Source organism: Anoplophora glabripennis, unplaced genomic scaffold (genome assembly GCF_000390285.2).
Source record: "Anoplophora glabripennis isolate ALB-LARVAE unplaced genomic scaffold, Agla_2.0 scaffold36, whole genome shotgun sequence".
NCBI classification, from domain to species: Eukaryota; Metazoa; Arthropoda; class Insecta; order Coleoptera; family Cerambycidae; genus Anoplophora; species Anoplophora glabripennis.
The window spans coordinates 1,854,451-1,881,101 of NW_019416310.1; the positions used below are offsets into that span (position 1 = coordinate 1,854,451).

Genomic DNA, 26,651 nt, shown 5'->3' on the forward strand with positions numbered 1-26,651 from the left:
AAAGTTATAGCTGTTTGAATTTATCAAAATGTAACAACAAAGATGAAACACCTATAATTAAATATTATAATTTGTTGGTATACCATAATTTAGTGTTACCTATGCCCATTACAGGTAGAAAAAATCCACTTGATATCACGGTCCTGAAAAGAATTACTGGCATCTCCGTGGACCCTTGCATCTGTCAATTTTTTTCTTTAAATATTAATATCTCAAATTCTATAACTCCTAGGTATAGGGAATATTTAATAAAGTGACCCTCAAATTTCACATATAATCCGAAAATGCAATAATATATATGGTGCCTCATTTGAAATAACGAAGTTGGTGTCGACTTCCGGTATAACCGGAAGTGCTGGAGAGTTCTAGATATTTTAGTTGTGTTCGGCCCAGGGACACTGCCATGTCGTCAAATTTTCAAATTTTTCTGAGCAGTCGCGTTGTTTTTCACAACCCACACAGCACAATGACATTCGTAGGATGTACTGAGGATAACTTCTCAGGATGTATAGGATATCCTCGAATAGGTACACGATCACCTCAGGATGTACCAGGGATATCCAAATGGAACGTCCCGGGATTTGCTCGTAACGTCCTGAGGACATCCGCCTGGCTATCTGCAGGAGATTATCAGGTTATCAATGATCAAATGAGGACGTCCTAGGATTTACTATGTATGTCCTCAAGACATCAGCCGGGCTATTATCAGGTTATCAGTGGATCAAATGAGGACAACGTAGGCTTTACTGTTGATGTCCTCAGGACATTAGCTGGGCTATATACAGCACATTTTTAGTACTTATTGGGCTAATAAAAAAAATTGGTGGTATTAAATATTTCTATAGATCAAATACGTACCTAATTTCCAAAACATTTGCTTGCCATTTCCACTCCATCTAATATTTTTTATTAAAAAAAAAATATTGACAAAAAAATGAAAAGGGAAATCTGATCATTTATCTATTCGGTTATAATGTACTATATGCCTCCAAGCAAGGCATATAGTACATTATAATTATTATTTAAAACAGTCAGAATTTTGTCCACTTTGACAATGTTTAATTAATATGTCAAGTATCTAACTACATTGAGTATAATCCAATGTACAGTAAATCTGTATATGAAAAACAGAACTATAAATTACCAGTGTATACAGAACTAAATCTGCAAATGAAGAATACCCCTCATCACTATTCTTATTGTACTTTAATTAAAAAATTCAATTAAAACACAAACAGAATTGGATACAATAACACAGGCGTACAAAAAAGAAAAGTACCTAATCTGTTCCTCCATTTCTTATAAATCGTGAACAATAAACCGTCCATAAATACAGAAAATACGGAAAATCTCACTTTGGAAGGAATCATCATTAGATATAATTGTAGAAACCAACTGAAAATTACTGCAGGAAATATATTTATATGCATTTTGATGCTCAAAATTGCTAAACCTTCCCCCCAGATTTTAGTAAAAATACATAAGGTTACCTGTACATTATGTAGTCTTTGGAACACACCACTTTTCTTTTTTTGCGTTTCTTTTTTTGCGTTTATAATGAACATTCCATTAACAACTATGTACAAATACAGTCAAAAGTTAAACCTATATCAAATTCGATTTAGTATTTTTGGAAACATTACTAACTGTAACGCTTTTAAAGTATCAACTGTTTGTACATATATGCATGACCATTTACGAAAACGCAACTCAACGAAATGAAAATATCAATATATACATGTAGTTTCTTGCTATTCAAATAACTAACCATCTAACCAATTCAGCAAAATGATGATTCAAATCAGGGAGACTATTCAAATTTTCAATTCTGCTACAGGGCTGCCAACTGTACGTACTAAATCTGTTTCTCAGTCGATAATTTAGGGTGAATAATTATTAATGGTTCAAGGTCGTGTAACGTCAGTCAAAAAATGGCAGATGTTGTCAACAAAGAGTAATAATGTAATCAACAAGGCACATTGTGTTAATGACAATGAGTAGTAACAATTATGTAACTCCGTTTTACTTCACTCAGCCCCCACCGAATTATAATTTGGTAGGTACTTCCAGTGTCCTGAAATGGATGTACTTATGTTTAGAATTACAATGTTATTTTAGAATAATTCTTGGAATTATAACTGGTCAGCTCATCCCAGTCAAAATGCTAGGGGTGCACAGGATAACAGAAACTCTGCTGCACCTCCATTACCTCCGGGACCGCCACCGCCTCCACCACCACCTTCAAATCCTCGTACGCCCTCATCACATCCAGCTGTAAGCACGCCAAACATAGAACAGAGATCTCAAACATATTACAACAGTTCTAATACACAAGGGAGTTATCGGACCAGAAGGTAAATTAATTTGTCTTGCAAAAATTTGGTAATTGAAATGTTTTTGTTTAAACGTATAGATGTCTTCTCCTGTTCAAATATTAATCTATAACTACCAGTAAATAAAGCCATTCCCAGACCGAAAATTATTTTGATATTGCTGTTGAAATATTTCCTTTCTCTACGTAAGTATGCAATGAAATCATTTTTATATATTATTGAGCACTTGCAATAAGGTACCTAATATAGAAATAATTTTTGATCTACATACAACTATTATCTACATATAAGTATAGCATTATATTTTCACATTTTTATCAAATTAGAAATAAAAAATGACCTACTGCTTGTAATGTTTATTGTTATTTGTATATTATTTATATATTATAGAACTAAATGATTGAAATTGGGTATAAAATAAACTTCCCAATTATTGACCATGTGCAATTAACGCCATAGAATTTAAATTTACAACTAAAATGGGAAATATATGAAAAATTTACTGGAAATGATAGTGTATATTAAAAAATTTGTTTATTAGGCTGTAACTTATAAATATATTTCAACTGCAGTAAAGTGGTAGTAATCTATTTGTCATATTCATATAAACTGCTCACAATTCAGTTTTTCAGTTATCCTACAAATTAAATGGTGAATATTTGAAACAATTATTTTATATGATTACTCTTATTTTATATGATTACTCTTATCAAAGTTTTATTAATGTTTTTGTTAAACTTTCATAAAATAATTAATCTTTGTAAAACATACATAATTTGACTATAAAAGTGTTTACTTTTGTTGTGTCGTTGAATACACCACCTTATATTTTCTATTCGATATTTTCCATAAAACGAAGTTTTATGAACACATTTCCAGGCAAAAGGTGTTATTTTTTAGATGTTACATTATTTTATGTTGGCAAATAATTCACGGACTCAAATACTTTACATCTGTGAAGTAGTTGCAGAAGTAATATAGTTAAACATGTTTAAGACCTCAGCAGTTTGACAAAACCAGATTCGTCCATAAAAATGCAATTTCGTGGCTTCAGTACATAAATTTTATAAAAATGTTTGTATGTTTAACATGACATCAACTATAGAAGACTACAATTTCTTGCTTATATGGGATCATAATGGGTTTGCAGTTATCTATTAGAACAGTAGCATCGAAACGGCATAGAAGAAAGCAATAAAATTTCAATGCCACATATTTTACCCGATTATTTCATATGATTAGAATATATCAAAAGAGGTACCTCTGTAAATTTGTGACTGAGGGCTGCTTTACATAACAATATTTTTTATACAAAATTTGTGTACACTTTTATTGTGAGATATTTTTCTGATATTTTTATGTTAATACTCATAGTAAAACTTACGCCTGATTATGAGTTAAAGTATCAAGAAAATATTTCTTGCATTAAATATGTACACAAATTTTGCAAAAAAATGTATCATTTAAAACCAGGCTTAAACAAAATCTTTTATAAAAATTACAATAACAATATACAATACTACATAAGTATACAAATTAATACACACAATCAAAAGTTCCAAATTAAAAAAAATGCAACAAATAAAAGTTAAAGTTAACAGTTAACATTATTAATATACAGTTAATTATTTGAACTTTTCTTCTTAATATGTAGTTTAATATTTCTAAATTATTGACAAAATAATAAATCAATTGAAAATTTTGAAAAAAAAGTACTTTATTTATTACCTGCAATATATTCGTAACCACTTTATAGGATATGCTGCCTGGTTACTACTGAATAATTTGCTATTACAAGAACTATCAATTGATGATTTCATCATCAGCATAATTTTGAAGTTATCTAACTCTGACGTATGTATTCAAACGGCTTGTGCTAATCTGAACAATTTACAACACATTCGTATAGATTATACTGCTTTGTATTTTACCAGTAGCACGTTAATAATATCATTGTGAAAGTAGCTGTATCGGATTTTATATGAATTTATCAAAAAAACTTTAAGTTAAAAAACGTGTAAATTGCAAAGGTAAAATAAATGTAATATATCTTCTCACATATTTTTAATGACGTCAAAAAATTTACAATATCCATGTTACAGATATAACAATACCTCTTCTGGAGCATACAATAGCTCACCAGGACAATATGCTTTATCTTCTGGACAATACTCTTCCCCACCAGGGCAGTACTCCTCGGGCCAATACAGCTCTCCACAGGGTCAGTACGGGTCTACACCAGGGCAGTACTCCAACACTTCTGGATTATATAACATAACCGGTTCCCCGAATTATGCCAGAAACTTTTACAACAAACGTAAACTTGACTCCGAATCGGATAATTTGAAGAAATCAAACAAGAAGAAGAAGAAACCTCTATCGCAAAATATCCCACAGAGGAAGGACTGGTCAGTCATGGATGCTAAAAGAGCCCTGATGGTCGAGAAAGAATATAATAAAAGACATAGAAGCCAATCGCTGATTATAAAATTTCCCGATTTGGAGCTGAATAGGGATATCGTGTCTAAGTTCCATTCGTCGATCGACAATGTCCATTTTCAGCAGCCGTCTACACCCAGATTTTGTTTTGTGACTTTAAAGGTAGATAGAGCTGTATTTACTAGTTATAATGTGGCAAAGGCAAAATATTTGAACATTTGCAAAGGTCTGCATGAAAAAACCATTGCTTGTGAACTTTCTCTTTAGAAACACAAAGAGAAAGTTTTTCCAAATTTTATCAACTTTTGCATTACGCAAGTGACATTGTGGTTGGTGTAACTGTTTTCTTCCTTTATCACTGTTCTTTGACGGCAGCGGCAGTAACGAGTAATAATCGTAGCACTTATGCTATATTAAATTTGCCTTAAGGGGAGAAACCACATTAGAAGGCTGAATTTGAGGCATTTTTAATTAATTTATTTTGAGTGGGATCAGTTGATTAGAATTTGATCAAACTTAGACATTATTTTATTAATATTTTGAACTACATTTACAAATTTTTTGTGTTGAAAATGCCGAAGTTATAGGCTGTTGTCCACCAAAAGTCGTCGTCGTCTAAGTTTGTTGTTCACGGAAAATGTGGAAGTCGCAATTTAGATCTGAAAGCAAAATGGTTATTTTGCTGCATTATTTACATGTTTTCTAAAAATATGAACCTCATTGTGGGTAAAAATTGTGAAAATTAAAGTTTTGACACGTATTTGAAAAAAATGTATCGATTTTCACCATTTTTTTTTTTCACTAATTTTGAATAAAAAAATTAAAAAAAAATGTCGTTTCGTGAAAAACGAGTTTGAAAAAATTTTTTTCCGAAAACTAGAAATTATAGAATGCTTACCAATCAATCAGCGATTTCAGCAGCATATGACAGTCCTTCTTCTTCCATCATTCTGAGCTTGCATCTGTTATTTTCTTGCTAATAAAAATGACTACCCGAAGAAGCGAAAAATATAGAGCGCTAAGTAGATTTTTCTAGAAATATTGAGAATATTTAACATATTAAAATTGTTTACTGAATGTTCAAGAGTAGCATGATGTAATGTAATTTGAACAAAATTAACATTACATCATGTAGAATATAAATTCTTATACTCCACGGTTGAAATTATAGAGAGTGATTCATCGCTAACTTTTGGACTAGTAAGAGGGATGAAGCGTGCCGGGAACGAAAATCCATTGGCGTGTCTGCGTAAAAGGCAACAAGATATAGAAAATAATGAAAAAAGATAATAAAACATAACATCTAATATTTTTTACGGTTTGCTATAACAGGCACTTTGATCCATTTTAATTATTACAGCATTTTAAAACGTCCCAATGGTGTTTTTTTAATTTATAAATTTATTATAGCCATGGAATTAGACCCCTCGTCTACACTTATGCTATGACGTTTCTCAGGACAGGTTAAATCAAATCCGTTTACACCCACTAAATAAGCATTTCCCTATTCCCTACCAAGTGCAAAAGACAGAGATAGAATATAGATCGACGTTCAGTGTAACTCGGTCTCTAGACGATTATAGATTCTATCGATGTGCGTAGCGAGCGGCACAAAGATAAATAATATTGAACCATATAAAAATCATTTTATATTTTATACGCATTATGGTAATAGTGTTTTTATATTATGTCTTAGTCACTCTTTATAATTTCGACCGCGGAGTATAGGTCTTTCTCGTATATACTTACTCTTCCATTGATTAATTTTGTTTTCATTTGTGTTTTATAAAAATTCTCCAAAAATCAACTCCAGCAATTTTACAACATTAGAGTGTATAACCAGTCTGGGAATTTCATAGATCTGGAAATATCAATAATATGTCAGGCAATTTCTCAAATTTTCAGAGCGTTATTTGCAGTCTAATTAAAAAAATTCTTGAACCTTCCTTTAAGTGCATTGCAATTTGTTTGGCATTACAGTAACATTTATATATTTTTAAATATATTCCAATATGGCATATGTAAAAATTTACTTACTCAAAAATGTTTACATTATTTTAAATATATTAAACTAATTCAAATAAATTCAAAAATTCTCCCAAAAATTCTGTCAAATGAAGTCGAACATTATTTAATATAAAAAATCTGGGTGTGCAAAAGATAATGACCTGATAGACAAGATTTTTAACCAATGATATTGCAGGAAACAACTATTCTATGGGCTATATGCCTCACTTAGCATTGAAATATACCACCAATATACCCAAAAAAAAACGAATATTTTTTTCGTCTCATGTGAAAATATATTAGTTTATCATGTTTTAAGAGCCCCCTCAAAAAATCAACTCAAAAAATTTTTTTAAAAATCACAAGATTTTTAAAAATTTCCAAAATCGTTAAAAATTGATTTTTTTTTATTATTTTTTTCTCGATATTTTACCATTTTCTAGGTTGAAAAAAATCTCAATTCTGAAAATTTCAAATCGATATTTTAATTTCTAAGGGTCACTCATAATTATTTTAACTTTCAAAGTAAATGAAGAAAATAAAAAAGAAAAGAAAAGTTTTCAAAGAAAACCTAAAATGCTTTCGAGTGACCTAAAAATAAAAATCAGCGAACTAATAATTTTTTTTATTGAATTTGATGAACAAAAGAATTTTGCCCCGAGAAATTTTTGAGTCATGATTTATTTCTATTAATTTGTTCATCAAATTCAATAAAAAAAATTATTTTAGAGGTCTCTCGAAAACATTTTAAGTACACTACTTTGAAAGTTAAAATAATTATGAGTGACCTTTAGAAATTAAAATATCGATTTGAAATTTTCAAAATCAAGATTTTTTTCAACCTAGAAAATGATAAAATAATGAGAAAAAATTTTTTTAAAAAATCAATTTTTGACGATTTTGGAAATTTTTAAAAATCTTGAGCGACCTCTAAAAAAATTTTTTTTGAGCTGATTTTTTGAGGGGACTTAAAAGATGATAAACTAACATATTTTCACAAAAGACACGAAAAAAATATATTTTGGTCCACCTAATACCCAGTTAAGAATCTTGTCTTGTCATGATGAGATTAGATATCTTTTGTATACTTAGATTTTTGGTATTGAAGAACATTGTTTAACTATTTGGTAGTATTTTGATAAAAATTTTTAAATTTATTAGAATTATCATCATTTCAAAAAAGAACAAATACAAGAGCTAATAATAAAGTATATATTTTTGAAAAAAGAAATTTCTGAATAATATTGCTTAAAAAGGCGAATTAACTACAACAGTGAAAAAGGTACAAAATCGAGACGATTCAAGAATTTTTTCAGTTGGACTACAAAACAGCCAAATTTTAAAAAGAATGATTTTTATTATTTTTAATAAAATTTAAACTTAATAAAAGTTGAAGTGGACCGATGTGTGAATAAAATAGAACAATAAAATACAGGGTGTTCCGTTTGAAAAATTTTTAGAAAATCAAGTTTAAACTTTCTAAAAATGGACGTATTATAAAAAATTCCCTGTATAAAATATCGATATTAGCTAATATAGGAGCCTTTGTCCAACATTTGGCTATAACTCTGTCTAATTATTTTGTTCCAAGTGTTAGTAGCTGAAAGTTAATACAACTTCGAGATCATGTTTTTCCAAAATTTGAAGAATTTTCTACATAACTTGACAACCCCACACTAAAATGATAAACTGTTTATATTAGCATATATAGAATTTTCTTGGAAATCTGTATGTTTAAAAATATACAGGGTGTTCCAATCTTTGGCGTGTCCTGTTTTTACTCATCGCCCTGTGTATTTCAAATTAATTTTGTAGTTTAGGTTTCTTGATTCTGTACAAATTTTATATAAACTTTTTTCTGTAATATGAGTAACAGGGAGTTATTTTACTTTCTCACATTAATGGCCTACCCTGTATATGATAATTATTTTTGTTAATAATTATACTGGTAAATTTTTTATTTTGAAGAAAATGGTTTTAGTTTAATTGGCTAAAATGAAAAACGATATATTTTTTTAAAAATTATTATTTATTTGCCAACTCCTAATAGCTCTTGTTTACTTTGTATTGAAATTATTGAAAAAAATCGAAATTGTTTTCCTTTTCTTCAATTTTTATTTTTCACTTGAACTCCTTCCAAATTTTTAATTAGAGTACAATTTATTAATGTTACAGGCAATATTATAATAAGAGTACCTAAATATGAACTCTTTTAATAAAGTCCTTAATAATTTGATGAAGGAAATATTTGTATTTTTTTCAGTATTCTTAATTACTGTTATTAGAATTTGACATTTGAAAAAACTGATATAGTGATAGATGTCCTTGCGGACTTTAATTTTTTTCAATCTACCTGGAAAGTGTGAATATCTCGGTCTAAAAGTAGTATACTTAATTAGCTATATAATTTATTATACCGGGTGTCCCATTTTAATTGATACACGTCAGAGAAGCCACCAAAGTTGTGATCACATCCGGATGAAAAATTTCCTGCTGAATTTCCAAGGTTAAAAATACGGGGTCCCATTTAAAATTCCGAAGTTGACCTTCAAGGTAAGGTCAAGGTCAGGTAAGCAACTGGTTTCCCCCAGTGAACTGAACAACTTTTACTTTAGGCCATTTTTCAATTGGTGGCTTGCCTGACGAGATATTTACGTGTATCAAAACTAAAATGGGACACCCGGTATGTGGATATGAGCTAATTGCATATATTTATTCAGGAATCTGCAGATCCAGAAGTAGTTATCAAGGAACTGAATAAAATCACCTTTGGCCATGGATACTTGACCGCGGAGTTCAAGAAAGACCGTGAAGATGAAATCAACATAGGGCCGGAAGACATTGACCCCTTAACCTTGTACGTTGGCAACCTAGCTCAGGAAGTCACTAAAGACGACATGGTCAACACCTACCCCAAACAGAAAAGGATAGATATAGGGTACGCCAAGAAGATGAAATACACAAGATACGCTTTTGTATCTTTCAAAAATGTGGATGACTCAATCGAGGCATTCCAAAAGACTCACGCGACACAAATGTACTCGAAAAGTTTAATAGTAAGGTAAGTCAATATACTGCCCGTCCTGTTGTGCAATGTGTCCTGAAATTAGCCTGAAATATTGTTTTCCCAGTCTTTCCTAATTTAATGGCTGATATATTTCTTCTCTTAAGGTTTCGAAGGCTGAACGGCACCGTAGGAATGCCCGGCGAACCAAAACCCCAGTTGCCACAGAGGAGCGAAGGTTGTGAAAACGAGAACAGTTCTCTCGTGAATTCGATCAGTGACCATAACGTTGTCGGTCATAACTACGCCAACAATCACAACCAATCGTCTGACATTGAAACTGAAAGTTGCACTAACTCCACCCTGGCTCCCTGGGAGATGGTGGACGTGTCACAGTGGGAAACGGACACGGACAAGAGTGTAGACTTGAGTTCCGTGAAGCAAGAACCTTTGGACGACTCGGATTACGAGGAAGAGGATAGAAAACCGCCAAGTCCCAGACAATATAGTTCCCCTTTCGTTCCAGGAGACTTGGATTTAGCATTCTCCATGCACAGGCCTAAAACCATTCCAGAAATAAAGAAGGAAAAATACTGCGAGGAACTCTCCATGTCGAGTTCCCTGGGAGAGGAGGGTAGCGATTTAACGGTCGTAGATAGAGCCAAACAGGCGAAGCCCTCGAGTCCTAAGCAAGCAGACAGTGTTAGTGTTACAGGGAGGACAATGAACGACAACGAAAGTAATAGTGATTGTTCAATCATACCGCCGGACAAGATCAAAAAGGAACCTGACAGGGCTCCCAGAGGAAGCACGTACCACTCTTTAAGATCGTTACATCCGAAACCTTTAAGCAGGGACAGTGTACCGGCAGAGGTTAAAAAGGAACCTTTGCCAGTGCCTAAGAATTTACCCCAGGAGCAGCCTGTTCTGGGACTTGACTTTGCTATGGGTAATGACAAACGGGTGCCAATTGAAAATGTAGAAGGAGTCTTGATGATAAAAAGTGAACCTATTGATAAAGGTAAGTATTCAATTATAGTCGTGGGTATTTACTTTCCTTAAAGAAAAAAATAAAGGTCAGTTTTTACATTTGTAAAATAAATTTAATTTTGAAGTCACTTTTGTTCGTAATTTTTTTGAGGCATATGCAGACAGGATCTCACGATTGTGTCTCGATAGTGTTGTGATGTACTGGAATTTTGCATGAAATTTGAAATTGAATTTGGAATTTTTTTAGTTTCAGGGAATTCCTCTAAAATTTCCAAATTTTCAAATTTTCAAATTTTTTACAAATACGAAAATTTTTTCGTGGAATTTAAATTTCCCGATAAAATTTGAAAACAGATTTTTTAACATACACAATAGTCCAAGAAATAGAGAAATGCTTACCTGGTCAAAAAAAATATGACCGTATAGGAAATTAAATTTTAAATTGAGTTTCTTGTTCTTTAAACACGATCCAAAATGGCCAACATGATTAAAAAAAATCGCAAAGTTTCAAAAATCGGTTTTTCTAAAATAACTAAAAATATATAGCACGGATTGAAAAATTTTAAATGAGAAAGTTGTAGGTTTTACAAAGATCTATCGATTGATTTTTTGTAAGTATCGATTGCTTTGTTACTTTTCGAGATATATCGAAAAAACCGTTAAAAATCTTTTCTTTTCTCTTCTATAACTCATTTACATTTACGTTCCCATACTTGCTATTTACTGCAAGCATAGCCCATGGCAAATCAAAAAAGTACATTTTTGAAAAATTTAAAAATATTAATTATTTTTCGAGATATATCTATTTTTTGAAAAAAAAGGAGCTCTCGAAAATTGGCTAGATCTTCTCAGCGGATAGCGGATAACGATTTTCGGTTTATTTTCTTCGTAAGGAGTTATATTATCATGCTCTTAAAAAATGTTGACGATTTTTTTAATTTTAAGGATCAAAAATGACTGAAAAAGTTTTTTTTGGGTGTTTTTTTCAAATAACTATTTCAATTTTTATTTTATGAAAATGACTTTTAAAGAAAGAAACTGCTGACATTTTTTCACGAATTTAAAAAAAAATGTTTTTCTTCGACCTTCTGGAGCCGAGATAATTTTTTTATTTGAATGAAGCAAAGAAATTAAGGTATTACACGAAAAATACTGTAATACTTTTATATAATTATTAAAATGACAAAAACGTGAATTAAACAAAAACTAAACATTTACAACTGGATTCATGAAAGAGGAGTAAGGCGTTAGTCGGACTAAGGAATTTTGCGCCCGTGTAAACCTATCCGCAAAAAAATGCGCTATCCTTGCACTAATAGTTACGCCAAAATTTAAACCTACATAACATGCATAAAAATCTTGTCTTATAATTAAATTATTATTAAGCACTGGGATTACTTATAAAAAAAATAAAATGCAATAAACTTAATAAACTGCAACTTAAGTTGCATAATTTTTATGCATGTTATGTATGTGGGTCTAAATTTTGGCGTCACTATTAGTGCAAGGATAGCGCATTTTTTTGTGAATAGGTTTACACGGGCGCAAAATTCCTTAGTTCGACTAACGCCTTACGCCTCTTTCATGAATCCGCTTGTTAGGGACTATTTTGCTGCTAAGGCAAAAATGACTATAATATTCGTGTTTATCTCGTCAAGCTACCTCAGATAGAGTACAAAAGAATTTTAAAAACATGGTCCAGAAGCCGAGATATCAAAGATTTTGTAAGAGCGAGCCATTTAGACTGCACGTCATCAGCGCACCTCTTCCCCCTACTTCTCCGCCCAGTCCAACTGACGCTTGCACGCTTCAGTTTATTACTCAATTACTAATACTAAAAATCAATTAAGCATATCCTTTTTTTTTGAAAATATACCTAAGTATTTAACATTACTCCATCAAGCGCATCACTGTAAAATGTTAATTTTATTTTTAATTTTTTGAAATAAAAAATTATCTTGGCTCCAGAAGGTCGTAGAAAAACAGATTTTTTTTAAATCGTGAAAAAATGTCAGCAGTTTCTTTCTTTAAAAGTCATTTTCATAAAATAAAAATTGAAATAGTTTTTTCGAAAAAAACAAAAAAGCATCTTCTTCAGTCTTTCAGTCATTTTTTGATCCTTAAAATTAATAAAATCGTCAACATTTTTTAACAGCATGATAATATAACTCTTTACGAAGAAAATAAACCAAAAATCGTTACTGTAGGGCTATCCGCTGAGAAGATCTAGTCAATTTTCGAGAGCGCCTTTTTTCAAAAAATTGATATATCGAAAAATAATTAATATTTTCAAATATTTCAAAAATGTACTTTTTTGGCTTGCCGCAGGCTATGCTTGCAGTAAATAGTAAGTATGGGAACCTAAATGTAAATGAGTTATAGAAGAAGAGAAAAGAGAAGATTTTTAACAGTTTTTTTCGATATATCTCGAAAAGTAACAAAGCAATCGATACAAAAAATCAGTCGGTAGATCTTATTAAAACCTACAACTTTCTTATTTAAAATTTTTCAATAGATGCTATATTTTTTAGTTACTTTAGAAATACCGTTTTTTGCAACTTTTTTTTTAACCATGTTCGCCATTTTCGATCGAGTTTATAGCACAAGAAACTGAATTTAAAATTTAATTTCCTATACGGTCATATTTTTTTTGTCCTGGTAATAATTTCTGCAAATTTAACATTAGGCCGTGACAGAATGCTTGGACTACAAGGCAGGTTCTCATGGACGCAAGCGAAATTTGCTGATTTTTATTTAAATTTCACAGTTTTTGATTTAAATTATCTCAGCTTTTTACTAATTTTACAGTACATTTGAAACACATTTAATTCTGTCAACATGTGAGGTTTACGTGTAGTGCTATTGAATCTGATTTTCTGAGAGTTTTGTGGCTTTTGTAAAAAGAACAGAAAAACAACAAAGAATATTTTGTTCACAAACCTTTCAATAATATTTCTTATTTCAAATTTTATATACAGGGTGTTTTTAAATGAAGTAGAAAAAATGGTACCAGTGAATGTAGAGCCAAAAATATAAGGATTGAAGTAAAAATACCTTATATGAAAGTTGCACCCCTGAGGCGATATACCCTCTTAAAGGAGAGGATTGAAATTCACATTTTAATTTTTTTCTTTAACATGAGGAATGCTAGAGACACGAAACTTGGTATGGGCATCCTACTATATAATAAAGACAACTTTTCAATATTTTTTCGATCATTGGCGTATTTTATAATGGAGTGAAACAGAACCCCATTGCAATATTTTATTAGAAATTTTTTATATGAAGCAAATTATTTATTTAAAAATATTTATTGGGAAGACTGATTTATTGCGCAACTTTTTTACCTCTTGTAATTTTTTGATAAAACCGATAGTTTTCTAGTAAAAAAATTAGATGCGTCATCGTTCACTAAAGGGGTAATTGTGAAAATTTGTAAAAATAAAGCTGGTAATTTAATATATAAAACACCCTGTATCTCCTGTGTTTGTAAAAATAACTATAGCATTTGTATAGATTGCTGAAAAGCAAAAAAAAATCTCCAATTTTTTAGGTCGTGACCAGCTACTATTTCCATTTAAAAAAATATAACATTGGGTCATAACTCCGGAATCTTAAGACCTACTAAAAATCTAATACCGACATTCAATTCTACGCCAAAGAATTAGTCTTGAGCAGTTTTCATTTTAACTCTACCTTATTTAAAAGCTGAGATACAGACATGTTCAAAAGTGTCACAATAACGAGTCGCCCTGTAACTCAAAAACAAATGAAGATATCAAATTTCTGATTTGACAGTCGAGTTTGCCGTAAAAATCGAGCTGGAGAACGTTGTGTCAGATCTCTCATATCTTTAGTAGTTTCTGAGATACCCTGAAATCCCACCGAAAATGGACCAGTCTGTACTTTATTGATCCCTTATCAAGTTATACAAATGGTATTCTTCAATTTACAGTGTGTCTATAGTCCAATAACGGAACAGAAAAATGCAGTAATATTTTATGATCTCCAAATTTTTATTAAACATTTGTTGTGTAGTTTTTGATGTAATTACGAGGATTATAAGTACATATGTTTAAGTTACTTAAATGATATGAAATGAATTTTTTTTTTTTTTAAAGCAACAAAAGTTCATATTTACAACCTTGATTTCTAATAATAATCTTAGTAATATTTTTAAATATTTCAAGTGATTGGAATCCCTGGCTTATGATCACTAAAACACCCTGTATATGTAGTTAAGATAATATCAGAGGCAGCTGGTCAAAATTTTTTTTCGTAAGCAAGAATCATCTTTTTTTCTCAAAATGGAAAGTTATCAAATTCAAATTTAAATAGGTATAACTACAAAAAATTATAATTTTGTGAAAAAATTCCTGCTTTTATCTACCAGTTGATTATGAAAAAAAATATACATACAGTGAGCAGCAAAAGTATGGAATATATTTATTTAAAAATCAGATGTTTGTTATTTGAAAAATCGCTCAGACCTGTCGAATTATATTTTTAGTTGCGCATTTTCTGAAACAATTTTCATTTATACAGGGTGGCCCAAAAAAAATTATGGAATCAAGGTCAACTTTTTTTAATGAAAACCCCACTTTTTTGTATTTTTATTCAATTTTCCATGGAATTCTGATCATTTTTTTATGGAACATAACATAACCTATACCTATCTTTAACCGTTTTTGAGATAATGGCGTCTGAATATAGAATATGGAAAATTTTCAAAAATTACTCTCAATAGGTAAGGACTATAACGTCAAAGTCAGTGGGAACTGGTGTACTTTCTGCTAAATACATTTTGTGTTTTTCAAATATTTAAGCACTTGATTGATTGGATGATCTGAATACTTGTTATTGAATATATCACACACTTCTTGTTGTGTTCTTGCTTGGTCACCGTGTCCCAAATAAATTAGAATTTCTATCCGCTGCGTTTCTGTTAGATGCGCCATCTAGTTAAGTAATTGCACTGTCCTAAATAATAAAAAATAGTAGTAGTGAACAAGGTTTCAACTGACTTTGACGTTACCTATTTAATATTTAGTTGCTTGACGACGGCTACAATGCGTGTTTTTCTGGAGTTTTTAAAATTTTTTTGTTCTTTACAAAAAAAACATGAAACGGTGTTAAAAATTTGCAAAATAACCTGGCTCGTAATTTAAATAGTGACATTTAACAAAATCATATTTTATACAATAAAATTATGCGTTTTTAATTAAATTATACCTAAATACCTCACTTATATTTTTTACATTCAAGTCATTACGTCCTAACGATCAAAATAAATCACCGAACCACTTATTTCTTATGGATTTTTCTGATTTGAGGCAACTTTCTGTGAACCACACAAATCTAAGATGGAAAAGTAAACGTGGTTTTATTTTAAAACCAGCAGGGTAAATCTCAGGGTAGTTTTTGAAAATTTTCCTTATTTTATATTTAGATGCCATTATCTCGAAAACGGTTAAAGATATCTATCTTTATAGGTTATGTTACATAAAAAATGATCAGAATTCCATGGAGAATTGAATAAAAATACAAAAAAGTGGGGTCTCCATTTAAAAAAGTTGGCCTTGATTTCATAACTTTCTTTTGGGCTACCCTGTATAAATGAAAATTGCTTCAGAAAATGCGCAACTAAAAATATAATTCGACTGGTCCGAGCGATTTTTCAAATAACGAACATCTGATTTTTAAATAAATATATTCCATACTTTTGCTGCTCACTGTATACTCTGTATAAATACGAGCAGCTCTTTTCTAGATCTCAGTCACCAACCCCTATTTTAATTTTTTTTTTCACAAATTAATTTCTGTCGTCTTCCACTAGAAAACATTAATATTTTTAGTAGTTTGAGAACGAAGGAAATTTTAGAGAGAATTACTTTTTCCTCAAAAATTTACTAAGAAAATAGGACACGATCGTGGGAAAAAACTGACCCATAAAGCTAATAAATTGCAGATTTTTTTCATTTTGAGTTTCCCAAAGCAAAAATCAGAATGATAATAATTGTTATAATTTACAGACGACGAAAATGATGGTGATAGAGATGACTCGAGCGATGATAGTGATGATTTCGTAAGTATAATACCACTTGCTTATCAAGTGTGACAGTGCACTTTTTTCTTTCCAGAACTTTAATAACATTTTGAGCAGTATAGAGGCCAGATCGAAACGACTGAAGAAAATTAAGAAGTCCATGCCGTGATTGATTGTTTTGTGGCGGGTAACGGAGTACCTACAAGGTGAGTCAAAAGTAAGGGATAATCCAAATGTCTTGGGGCCCTCTGGGCAATTTGTTTGAAATTTAAAGGTAATAATTATTAAAAACTGGTACTACATTGAATAAATTTCATTTCTGAATGTAGAAATGAAATATTAAAGTGAAATAAATGTAAACTCAAGTTTATTTTGGTTTTCTAGATACACTAGTTTTTATTGTTGTACAGTTTAGAGTTGTGGTTCATGTACAATCCAGGAAAATATTATTTTTCTTCTATTGCTGTTTCCCCAAGATTAGCTTGTTGTAAAGACACAAAGATATTACCTCAGAAAATCATTATAGGCCGATTCCATCTTAGATCATGCAGAGCTACTCCAAAATATTTTTTTATTGTTCTAGATCAAAAATAAGAGGACCACAATTTTTTCTTTTTCCTCTCAGACGCATAGTTCCGTCTATTATGTACTCGGAAAATGCATCGCTGAAAAGAAGAATTTAAAAAAAATGTTCCGATTGCATTTTGATTGCTTATTATTTTTATTTCTTGACAACATAAAATAATTCTTATTTTACCTGATAGAGGGAATGGAGCCCTTCAAGTCTACCTTTTCAAAAAAATGTAAATAAATGCATTGTTCGACAGAAAATGCATTTTTTCAAAAAAGTGCATCTTCGAAAAAAATTTGTTTTTCTCAAGAAGGTCATATTTTTTGCACTCAAATTTTTTTTGGAGATTCTTAATACCAATACTTTCAAATCTATCTTTCTGAAATTTGCAGTTTTTGCTTTTTATCGCATAAAACTTAAAAATAAAAAAAACTACAATAACGTGAATAAAATAAAACATTCATTTCTATTCAATTATGACTTGAATTTCTTTTGGTAAAACTAGGTCACATGGATCGAATAATGCTAATGCTGCTGATCAAATTCTTAGTCATTATCGGAATAAGCGCGAAGTTGCTTGGATCGAGTGTTAATGATTAGGTGAGCCGGGTTGCCAGTTCAATTTTCTTTCCTTCAGTAGAGATGCATTAAAAGATTCAGTAGAAATCGGTAGACTTATTTTATATTATAGTAGCACTAGGCGAAAAGACACCTCGATTGGTTATTAAACTATATTTTCGTAGTTGGTAGACAAATTAAAAAAATAGCTTTGAATTTATAAACATGATAAAATAATTTTAGAAACCACAGAAAACTCTTTTAAAAACTTTGACTTTTTGACAACGGAAACATCTGTAATACTCTAACCTAACTCCGACGCGAGATTCAAAATTTAAATTAAAATACCATGCAAATTATAGAAAAATAATTGGATAACGGGATATTTGACTAAATAAAACCACCTATATTGCTGAAAAAGATGTTTATCTTAGAAATAAAGAAAACAAACAAAACAGGTACAAATAAAATACATAACGGAGACCTCCTAGCCGGGTGTCTTGGCCGATGGAGTTCGATCGGCCGAGGTAAGCATCACGGACGCAGGCTGGAACTTGGATGGGTGACCTAAGACAGGCTCGGGGACGCGGCTGTGGCAGCCTACAAGAGACCTTGGTCGCTCAACACCTTCCGCCAGCGTGTGGTCCCCGATAAAATGGTAATGAGAATAGAACAACAAATCTCTGTAACTCAAGACCATGCCATCATACATTAAAAAAAAAAATTGTACGAGACTTTGGCATCAAGCCACCCGTGTAGTAATAGGATGGTTTGAAGAAAAGTACTCGAGTAATGAAGGGGACTCTACAAGGGGCCTAATAAGGCCTAAGTGCTGCGGTGAAAAAGCAATTTCACAGTACAAAATACATAACAAAACAAAACATATTGATTTAATAAAAACATACAGTAGAATCTCTATAATCCGACACTTCACTACACCGGCACGTCCAGTAATCCGGCGTCATTTTTTCCGCGTTTATCTACTATCCTTGAAGAATACAGTTTATACAGTAATAGTTTAGTTCAAAGATTATTTTACAGAAACATAAAAACATTACAATATACATATATTTGCATATACAACTGTAATATGTATGTATCTATGTAGGTACCAATCTCTTTGTTAATAAACAATTAAAAGTAACATTTTTTAATATAATACTGTTTACATACATTTTCCATTAATCCGAATTTTCCAATACTCCGGCACTCTTAGGTTTTTAATGGTGCCGGATTAGTGAGATTATACTGTATTCTAAAACGAACTAGTTATAACAAAATAAAACCTCATATTTAATTAAATTGAATATACAAAATTATTCTACATCTGACTCTCACATTGACACTGACATCTCATCTAACCTGAAAATTAGATATGGAAGGTCTCGAGTAAAAAATTGATTGGTACTCGATTGTTGAGATCACTCGAGATATCTCAAGATGTTTACTCCCACCACCCGAGTGATTATTACCCTGCGACTGCGCACCTAAATGCTGCTATATACTGCAAGTAGTCTGGGATGAAAATGACCAATATTTCGTATCTCGAGTGATTACTCGATTAGTGACAAATATAATTACTATATTATATTACTATAAAATCGGGCACGTTCGAAATTTATAGAGCTATGCATTTAAATAATGCGTTCGGAAATTTATGCATGGCGAGTTTAGTCGTATAATAATGATGTTGATTTTTCTTCTACAACTCAGGAAGATTTTTTATCTATGTAAATGGTTTTATCATTACAGAGTTTTCAGTAGATCAGTAGATCAAAGTTCAAATCAGTAGATCTACTGAAAAATCAGTAGACCTGGCAACCCTGACCGCGGCCTGCTTGGTATATGGATTCCAACAGGGGTTTGAACGTCTCCGCCGGGTCCCTTGACTCCTGTGAATTGTAGTTTTTTTTTTTAAGTTTTATGCGATAAAAAGCAAAAACCGCAAATTTCATAAAGATAGATTTGAAGGTATTGGTACTAAGAACCTCCAAAAAAAATTTGAGGGGTCCTCTTATTTCTGACCTAGAACTGGAGTAGCTTGGTGACAGGTCCACATGGACCTCTGCATGATTTGAGATGGAATCGACCTATACTAGTATTTTTTTTAGTTAATCCTATTCATTAATCATTTCTGGACATTTCTATTGTTGGACATAGGGGACAATAATTCATTAGACAAACTGCAGTTGGCTAGAGAGTAAAAAAAATTATTTTTCGCCAACCGTTACAAAACTATGACATTTTTTTATTGTCGGAAGTCTCTAAGGTTGATGTTTTCCTTACTGAGAAAAAAAATGGTATCTTAGCAACAAAAGTATTCACTTTTAATCATAGGAGCTAAAGTTGACACTTTTAATCCTTAGATTAAAAGTGTTAAGTCAAAGCACAAATTGGAGAAAAAATAGCACGCTTTATTCAGATTAAAAGTGTCTTTTTTGTCTCGCAATCTTGCAAAATTTGCTCGCCACAAAATTAACACTTTTAATCCTAATATAACAATATACACTATTCAAAGATTTGAAAGATATTTTGGGTTATGCCATATTTTTGCTACCTGATATCTTATGTCTTAAATAAGTCTTGTTTTTTAGTCTTTTAACAAATGTCTTATTTATTTTATTGTTGTATTTCAATTCTTGTCTCTGAAAATAAATTTTTTAAGGAAATGTAAACTTTCGTTTAAATGTGGCCCAACCATTATGATTTTACACTATTTTCTGCTTGCTTATATTAGTAACGTAATTACTTTTTAATAACCATAATTATTGCTTTAATTATGTTTTCTTTTTAAATTAACAAAAAATTAATCTTAATGACATGAGGGTCAAAATTCACCAGTACAGATATTTTTTTATTTCTATTGCAGCAAATTTTTTTTACTGACATGAAATTTATGTATATGAAAAAAAAAATAGTTTTTGCTTCCTTTATGAACTCTTATAAAAGTCAATTAATAACACAGACACTGTTTACTGCAGTACAATACTAATTATGAATATTAAAAATATATAAATAATGCAATTATTTGAAAAAATAAGTCGTATTTAATTTTCCTAGAAAGGATAATACGTCAGCAAATAAAATCGAAGGACAATTCAACAACTCATTTTTAAAATGTTTATTCAATTTTGCTCTAAATTAAGTTATCAGTGTTCCATTTCGCGTGGGCGCTACATTTGTTATTTTAAATGGAAATATTGCGTTTTTGAATTCCTTGGTTAATATTAGGTAGAGTTTATTAAATGTACATGGTGTTTAAAACTTACCGTTTTCGAGATAATCAGTTGATTTTGAAAAAAATTACGATTTTAACTCTCTAAATGAGGCTAGATAGAATTTAAACCGTAAGAGTTAGAATTTAGAAACCTGCAGTTTTCACAGTTCGTTTTGGCATCTTGTCAGCTGTGAGCAAAACTTGTACGTTATTCAAACTCGGAAATACCGAGACCTACTTTTAATAATCTTATGAGTTGAAAAACTTTTTTTTTCAAATGGAATGGCCCATATTAATTGTCGTGAGTGAATGCAAAATTGAATGCCCTTTCAACTGTTATAAGGTTGTCCATACTTATCTCGAACAGTTTTCCAGAAAAATCAGGTTCTTTTCTAAAGTCCGAAAAAGTAGTAGTATTTCCGAGTCTGAATAACGTACACGTTTTGCTCACAGATGACAAGATAGAGTAATTTATGCCAAGCCGAACTGTGAAAACTGCAGATTTCTAACTCTTACGGTTTAGACACTATCTAGTCTCATTTAGAGAGCTAAAATCGTGATTTTTTTCAAAATCAACTGATTATTTCGAAAAATGGTAAGTTTTAAACACCATGTACATTTAATAAACTTTACCTAATATTAACCAAGGAATTATAAAATGCAATAATATACAGGGTGTCCATTTAAAATAACAAAGTTATGTAGCGCTCACGCTGAACTGAACACCCAGTAAAGCTAAAAATATTTTCTTTACATGGCCTACATGATTCCAGACAATTTTTATTAAAACCATTTTTTTACAAAAGAATCCCTCTTAGATGGAACACCCTGTATATGGGGTGGCCCAAATTTGACACTTTTGGGGGATAACTCCTATTTCCCAAAATAGCAAAAAAAATGTTTAGATGTGATCTCGATTTTTGAGGCAAAAACCACAGCGATATCTGATTCATTTAATAGATACAGGGCGTTTTTCCTAATTTAGTCATTTTCTGTGATGTCTTCTATAATGTTTTTATACATACAGGAAATTATTTTTGCACAGTTTTTTGCGTAAAATCCACTGAGGAATGCAATATTATTTTATAACATATTTTTTTTAAACAGAACATTATTTTTCATTACTCTAAATCTGTGTAAAATTTTCTTTCAACTGTATTACTTACATATTTCTACAAACAATTTTTGTCACTGTCACTACACTAAAAATTATTATGTGTACAGCTAATTTTGTTACTAAACGGGTGATTAAAAAATAATAATAATTTTTTATGGTTGTTCTATGGAAAAAATTTTAATGTAAATGTCATTTTACGCAACACCACACACACTATATGAAAAACTTTTAAAAAAATCTACAAAAGTCAAATATAATATATTAAAAAATAGTCATAAATATTTACAAGCCACGTGACCGCCCAGCCAGCTCTGCAACCAACATTGCAGTGCTGGCACTGGTAATGAAAAATCCCTAAATCTTGACGTCACTATTGTTAATGATTCGTTAATGAACCATGACACCCCCGGTCGGGATAATGTGATCGCTGATTGGTTGAATAGAATTTAATTACCAACATAAGTGAAATATAATTACTAGTGATGTGGTTCTGAAGGCTCTGTAGAAAACCACCAACATTAAAAATCGCTTTATATTTCTTAAATGAATCAAGATATCGAGATGCCGTTTTCGCCACTCAGCATTTCTCGAAAATCGAGTTCGTGACTTTTCTGTAAATTTTTAGGGAAACGCAGAAAACCTAGAAGTTTCGAATTTGTCCCACCCTGTACAAATCAAAAGGTTTCTGACCGCGACACTATTTAAAGTGCCATCTAGCAGATGGTAACCAAAGACGAATTCTTTTGTCCATGATTGTCAGATTTACCAGAGCAGCTGTTTGGTTGAACTTGAAAATTTATGGCGGAACTTTAAATTCAACCAATAAGCTGCGCTGATTTCAAATCAAGGCAAAATTTCTTAATTTGTTGGGATTCCTTGGTATACAAATCATAAACAGGAAATAAATCAGCTGCCAATTGTGAAACGTGGTGGAAGGAAATGTGCTAATATGTACTTGTATAGTAAACAAAACAATCCTCATTTTAACAGGATATTAGGTATCTATCGATTTCCATTACAGTAGTAAAATGTAGTTAAAAATAAACATATAATTATGAATAAATGAAAAATTTCAAGTTCTTCTGAGGTGACTACATTTTAAAAAATGTAATGAAAGTAGGTATAGTTAATCATTTTTTTTTAAGTATAAGTAAAATAATAATGTGTTTTAACTGTGATATTTATGTTGTAGATAACTGAATAATAATTGAAATTCTTTCATAGATAATCTTTACAGATCTGGCATCTATTTATAACAATACCCCCTATACATATTTTAATTTTCGCGCTATATTTTATTCTGTTTTGTTTTCCGCGTAAATATAATTCAAAAATAGCTATTATTTCATAAAAGCCAAACATCGTTGAATATGATCTAATCGAATCATTCCAGAGCTTTTTTAAATATCCGTTCGTCTGGTGTGGATTGTATGTACTAGCCTTCTTAATTAGTGGGATTATTTCATTTCATCATTTCTCTGTCTGTGTGTGGGACTGAAACGCACATAGCCCATGGTTATAGGCGAAAAGAGCATAGAATGATGAGCATGAGCGGGTATTCCTATTTCCTACAAACACTGTAAACGTCGAAGAAGGACGCAGGCGCGCAAATGGCAGTTAGATAGGGCGTACGACGGTGTGGTGCGGTGTCAGTCCGGCTGGGTATCGGGTATTTAGTTATAAAAACGGCTAACAGAAATTTACGGTTCCTAATATTCCGGAAAGTGCCAAGGTGCCGGTCGCTTCTGAAATCTTCGCCCGTAAAGTGAGAGTGCACCATGAAGGAATACACACAAGTAACGCTGCCAAACTATTCGTACATTTTCAATTTCGAGTCTGATTTCATTCACCAAGAGACCCGCACGTGGATGCAGGACAATTGGACCTTAGGATTCTACTATGTTGGTATTTACATGGTGCTCATCTTTGGCGGTCAGTACCTTATGCAGGGCCGACCTAAATTCGAGCTCAGGGGTGTGCTAGTTTTGTGGAACACACTGTTAGCCACGTTTAGTATAATGGGGGCATGTAGAACGGTACCCGAGTTTCTGCACACTCTTACCCACCACGGACTGTACCACTCAGTATGTATTCCTTCTTTCATTGAACAGGACAAAGTTTCTGGTTTCTGGACGTGGATGTTTGTATTGAGTAAACTTCCAGAATTGGGTGATACCATTTTTATAGTGCTTAGGAAACAACCCCTGATCTTCCTCCACTGGTACCACCACATCACCGTTTTGTTGTACTCTTGGTTCAGCTACACCGAATATACAGCTAGTGCCAGATGGTTCATCGTTATGAACTATTGCGTCCATTCTGTGATGTATTCGTATTACGCTTTAAGGGCTATGAGATATAACCCCCCTAGGCAGATCGCTATGCTTATAACTTCTTTACAGTTGTTACAAATGATCATTGGCTGTGCTGTAAACTTATGGGCGAGACAACTTTTACAAAACCAGGCAGAGTGCCACATAACTCCGTTCAACATAAAGTTGTCTATTGCCATGTACTTTAGCTACTTTGTATTGTTCGCTAGATTCTTCTACAAGGCCTACATGTCTGGGGAGAGGAGATCCAAAACGAGAAGCCCACCTGTTACTGCAGACTATCCCTTGTTGAAATCTAAAGTTCACTAATTTTTTACATTAGATGTTTAAGAGACATTCCGAAAAAAGTGTTATTTTTGCTAAATTTGGTGTTTGTGTGGAGGAATTACCTCACCATTTTTACTTCCATATTTTGTAAAATGAAACTTAAAAGTTCAACTTAATTATTTGGGTTTGGTTGGAAAATAATGTTTTCCCAATGTGGGTAGAGATATTATTCCAAACGATGTCACAAAACAATGCCAATGTAAAAATTTTATTACTTAATAGAGTCGTCAAAATTTTATTAAAATTAAATTCGGTTCAGTCTGTTTTTTCAAAGTAACTGCTGCAAATTTAATAATCTATTATTCATCTACTGTTTAAGTAGGTATTTGCTATTTAAATGTCAGGTATTACCAAATCTATTACCTGTTATCTACATGTTGTATTACTACCTTTGTAATCAGCAAGACCAATTTTGAGATATGAGACTAAACAAAACTTCAGAAATTTCAAATACACTAATGTATGTCAGTTACGTTATCCACATTCTGTTGCTTAGAATCCTGATTATATATATTTTTTTGTAAAAATTATTAAATAATTGGTATTATTGGCAATTGGGCATTTTTTATATTTAAGGCTTTTATGCCATTTTCTTTTAACGGATACATAAATAGTAGCAAATACAGAAATAAATTTTCTACTTTTACGTTGACTAACTGCATAGGTATTACAAATATTTTCTGACAATACCTATTGATTATTCCAAGCGATCTAAATTATGTTCATCGTAACAGTAATTTATGTGCTTTCCAAATTGTAGATAAATTTTATCAATATATTACACCACCTTTGGCAGTATATTTACTTTATTGCCAGTAGAAAAATACCAACCAAAAAAATAATTTTTAGAAAGCAACATGCTTATAGTTTGTTTTGTGATGTCAAATATAAGATGAAGCGGTTTTCTATCAGTAAAACTAGTCATTAGTTTATATGTTACATTAAGTTTTTTGTTGACGATAGAATGATATATACTTATTCACTCAATAAGAAATTTTATAATTTTTTTAAAATAATTAAAAGTATTATATCCAAACGGTGAGTAAAGATATAATGGCAAAAATGCTTATGAAATCACATTTGTACAAGTTTAAATTATTTTTTATATATAAAAGTTTATTATTTTTAATAACTTGTTATACAAATAGAGCTAATTTAAATTATGTCATGTTTTTATTTATTGATACACATTTATATATAGTTATCATTAATTTTATAAAATATTATTAAACTGCAAGTAGAAACATTCTCAATAATTTGAGAACAGTGAATTGTAAACAAATATACTGCTGATTATGGTAATTACGGTTTGTTTTTATAATTATATACATATTGTAAAGGTACCTGTTTCTTGAAAATTGAATTGTGAATTTATTGGTTACTGAAATTAAATAAAAATAAAACTTAACTCATTGTTTTAATTAGCTATATTGTTTTTAAAAATTTAAAACTTATGGGTATAATATCATTTTACTTAGTATTTAATCAATTTTTTTTGTATAAGAAAGCCAAAGAGTTATCTTTACATCTAATATTTAATGGAATAACAAATAACAATTCATTAAAAAATATGTTAAATATTTTCAAATTACTGATATAAAAATTACAACACACTAAAATATAGGCATGATACTAAATAAATAAATTTTAATGTAATCTTATCATAAGTATTACGCACACAGACCACAGCATAGACTACATATAGACCT

The 26,651-nt window shown here is 31.1% G+C and overlaps 2 protein-coding genes across 2 annotated transcripts; both read left to right on the top strand.

The window, feature by feature from the left end:
• Positions 1-1,917: 1,917 nt before the first annotated feature.
• Positions 1,918-17,672, top strand: LOC108915852. The gene is made up of 7 exons (XM_018721998.1): positions 1,918-2,056; positions 2,119-2,354; positions 4,436-4,934; positions 9,500-9,840; positions 9,951-10,804; positions 16,806-16,858; positions 16,914-17,672. The coding sequence occupies exons 1-7, from the start codon at positions 1,988-1,990 to the stop codon at positions 16,986-16,988; spliced, it is 2,127 nt and encodes a 708-aa protein (XP_018577514.1). The 5' UTR covers positions 1,918-1,987; the 3' UTR covers positions 16,989-17,672.
• Positions 17,673-23,893: 6,221 nt separating this feature from the next.
• On the top strand, positions 23,894-26,354 carry LOC108916053 (elongation of very long chain fatty acids protein 6). The gene has a single exon (XM_018722245.2). The coding sequence runs from the start codon at positions 24,061-24,063 to the stop codon at positions 24,922-24,924; it is 864 nt and encodes a 287-aa protein (XP_018577761.1). The 5' UTR covers positions 23,894-24,060; the 3' UTR covers positions 24,925-26,354.
• The last annotated feature ends 297 nt before the right edge of the window (positions 26,355-26,651 follow it).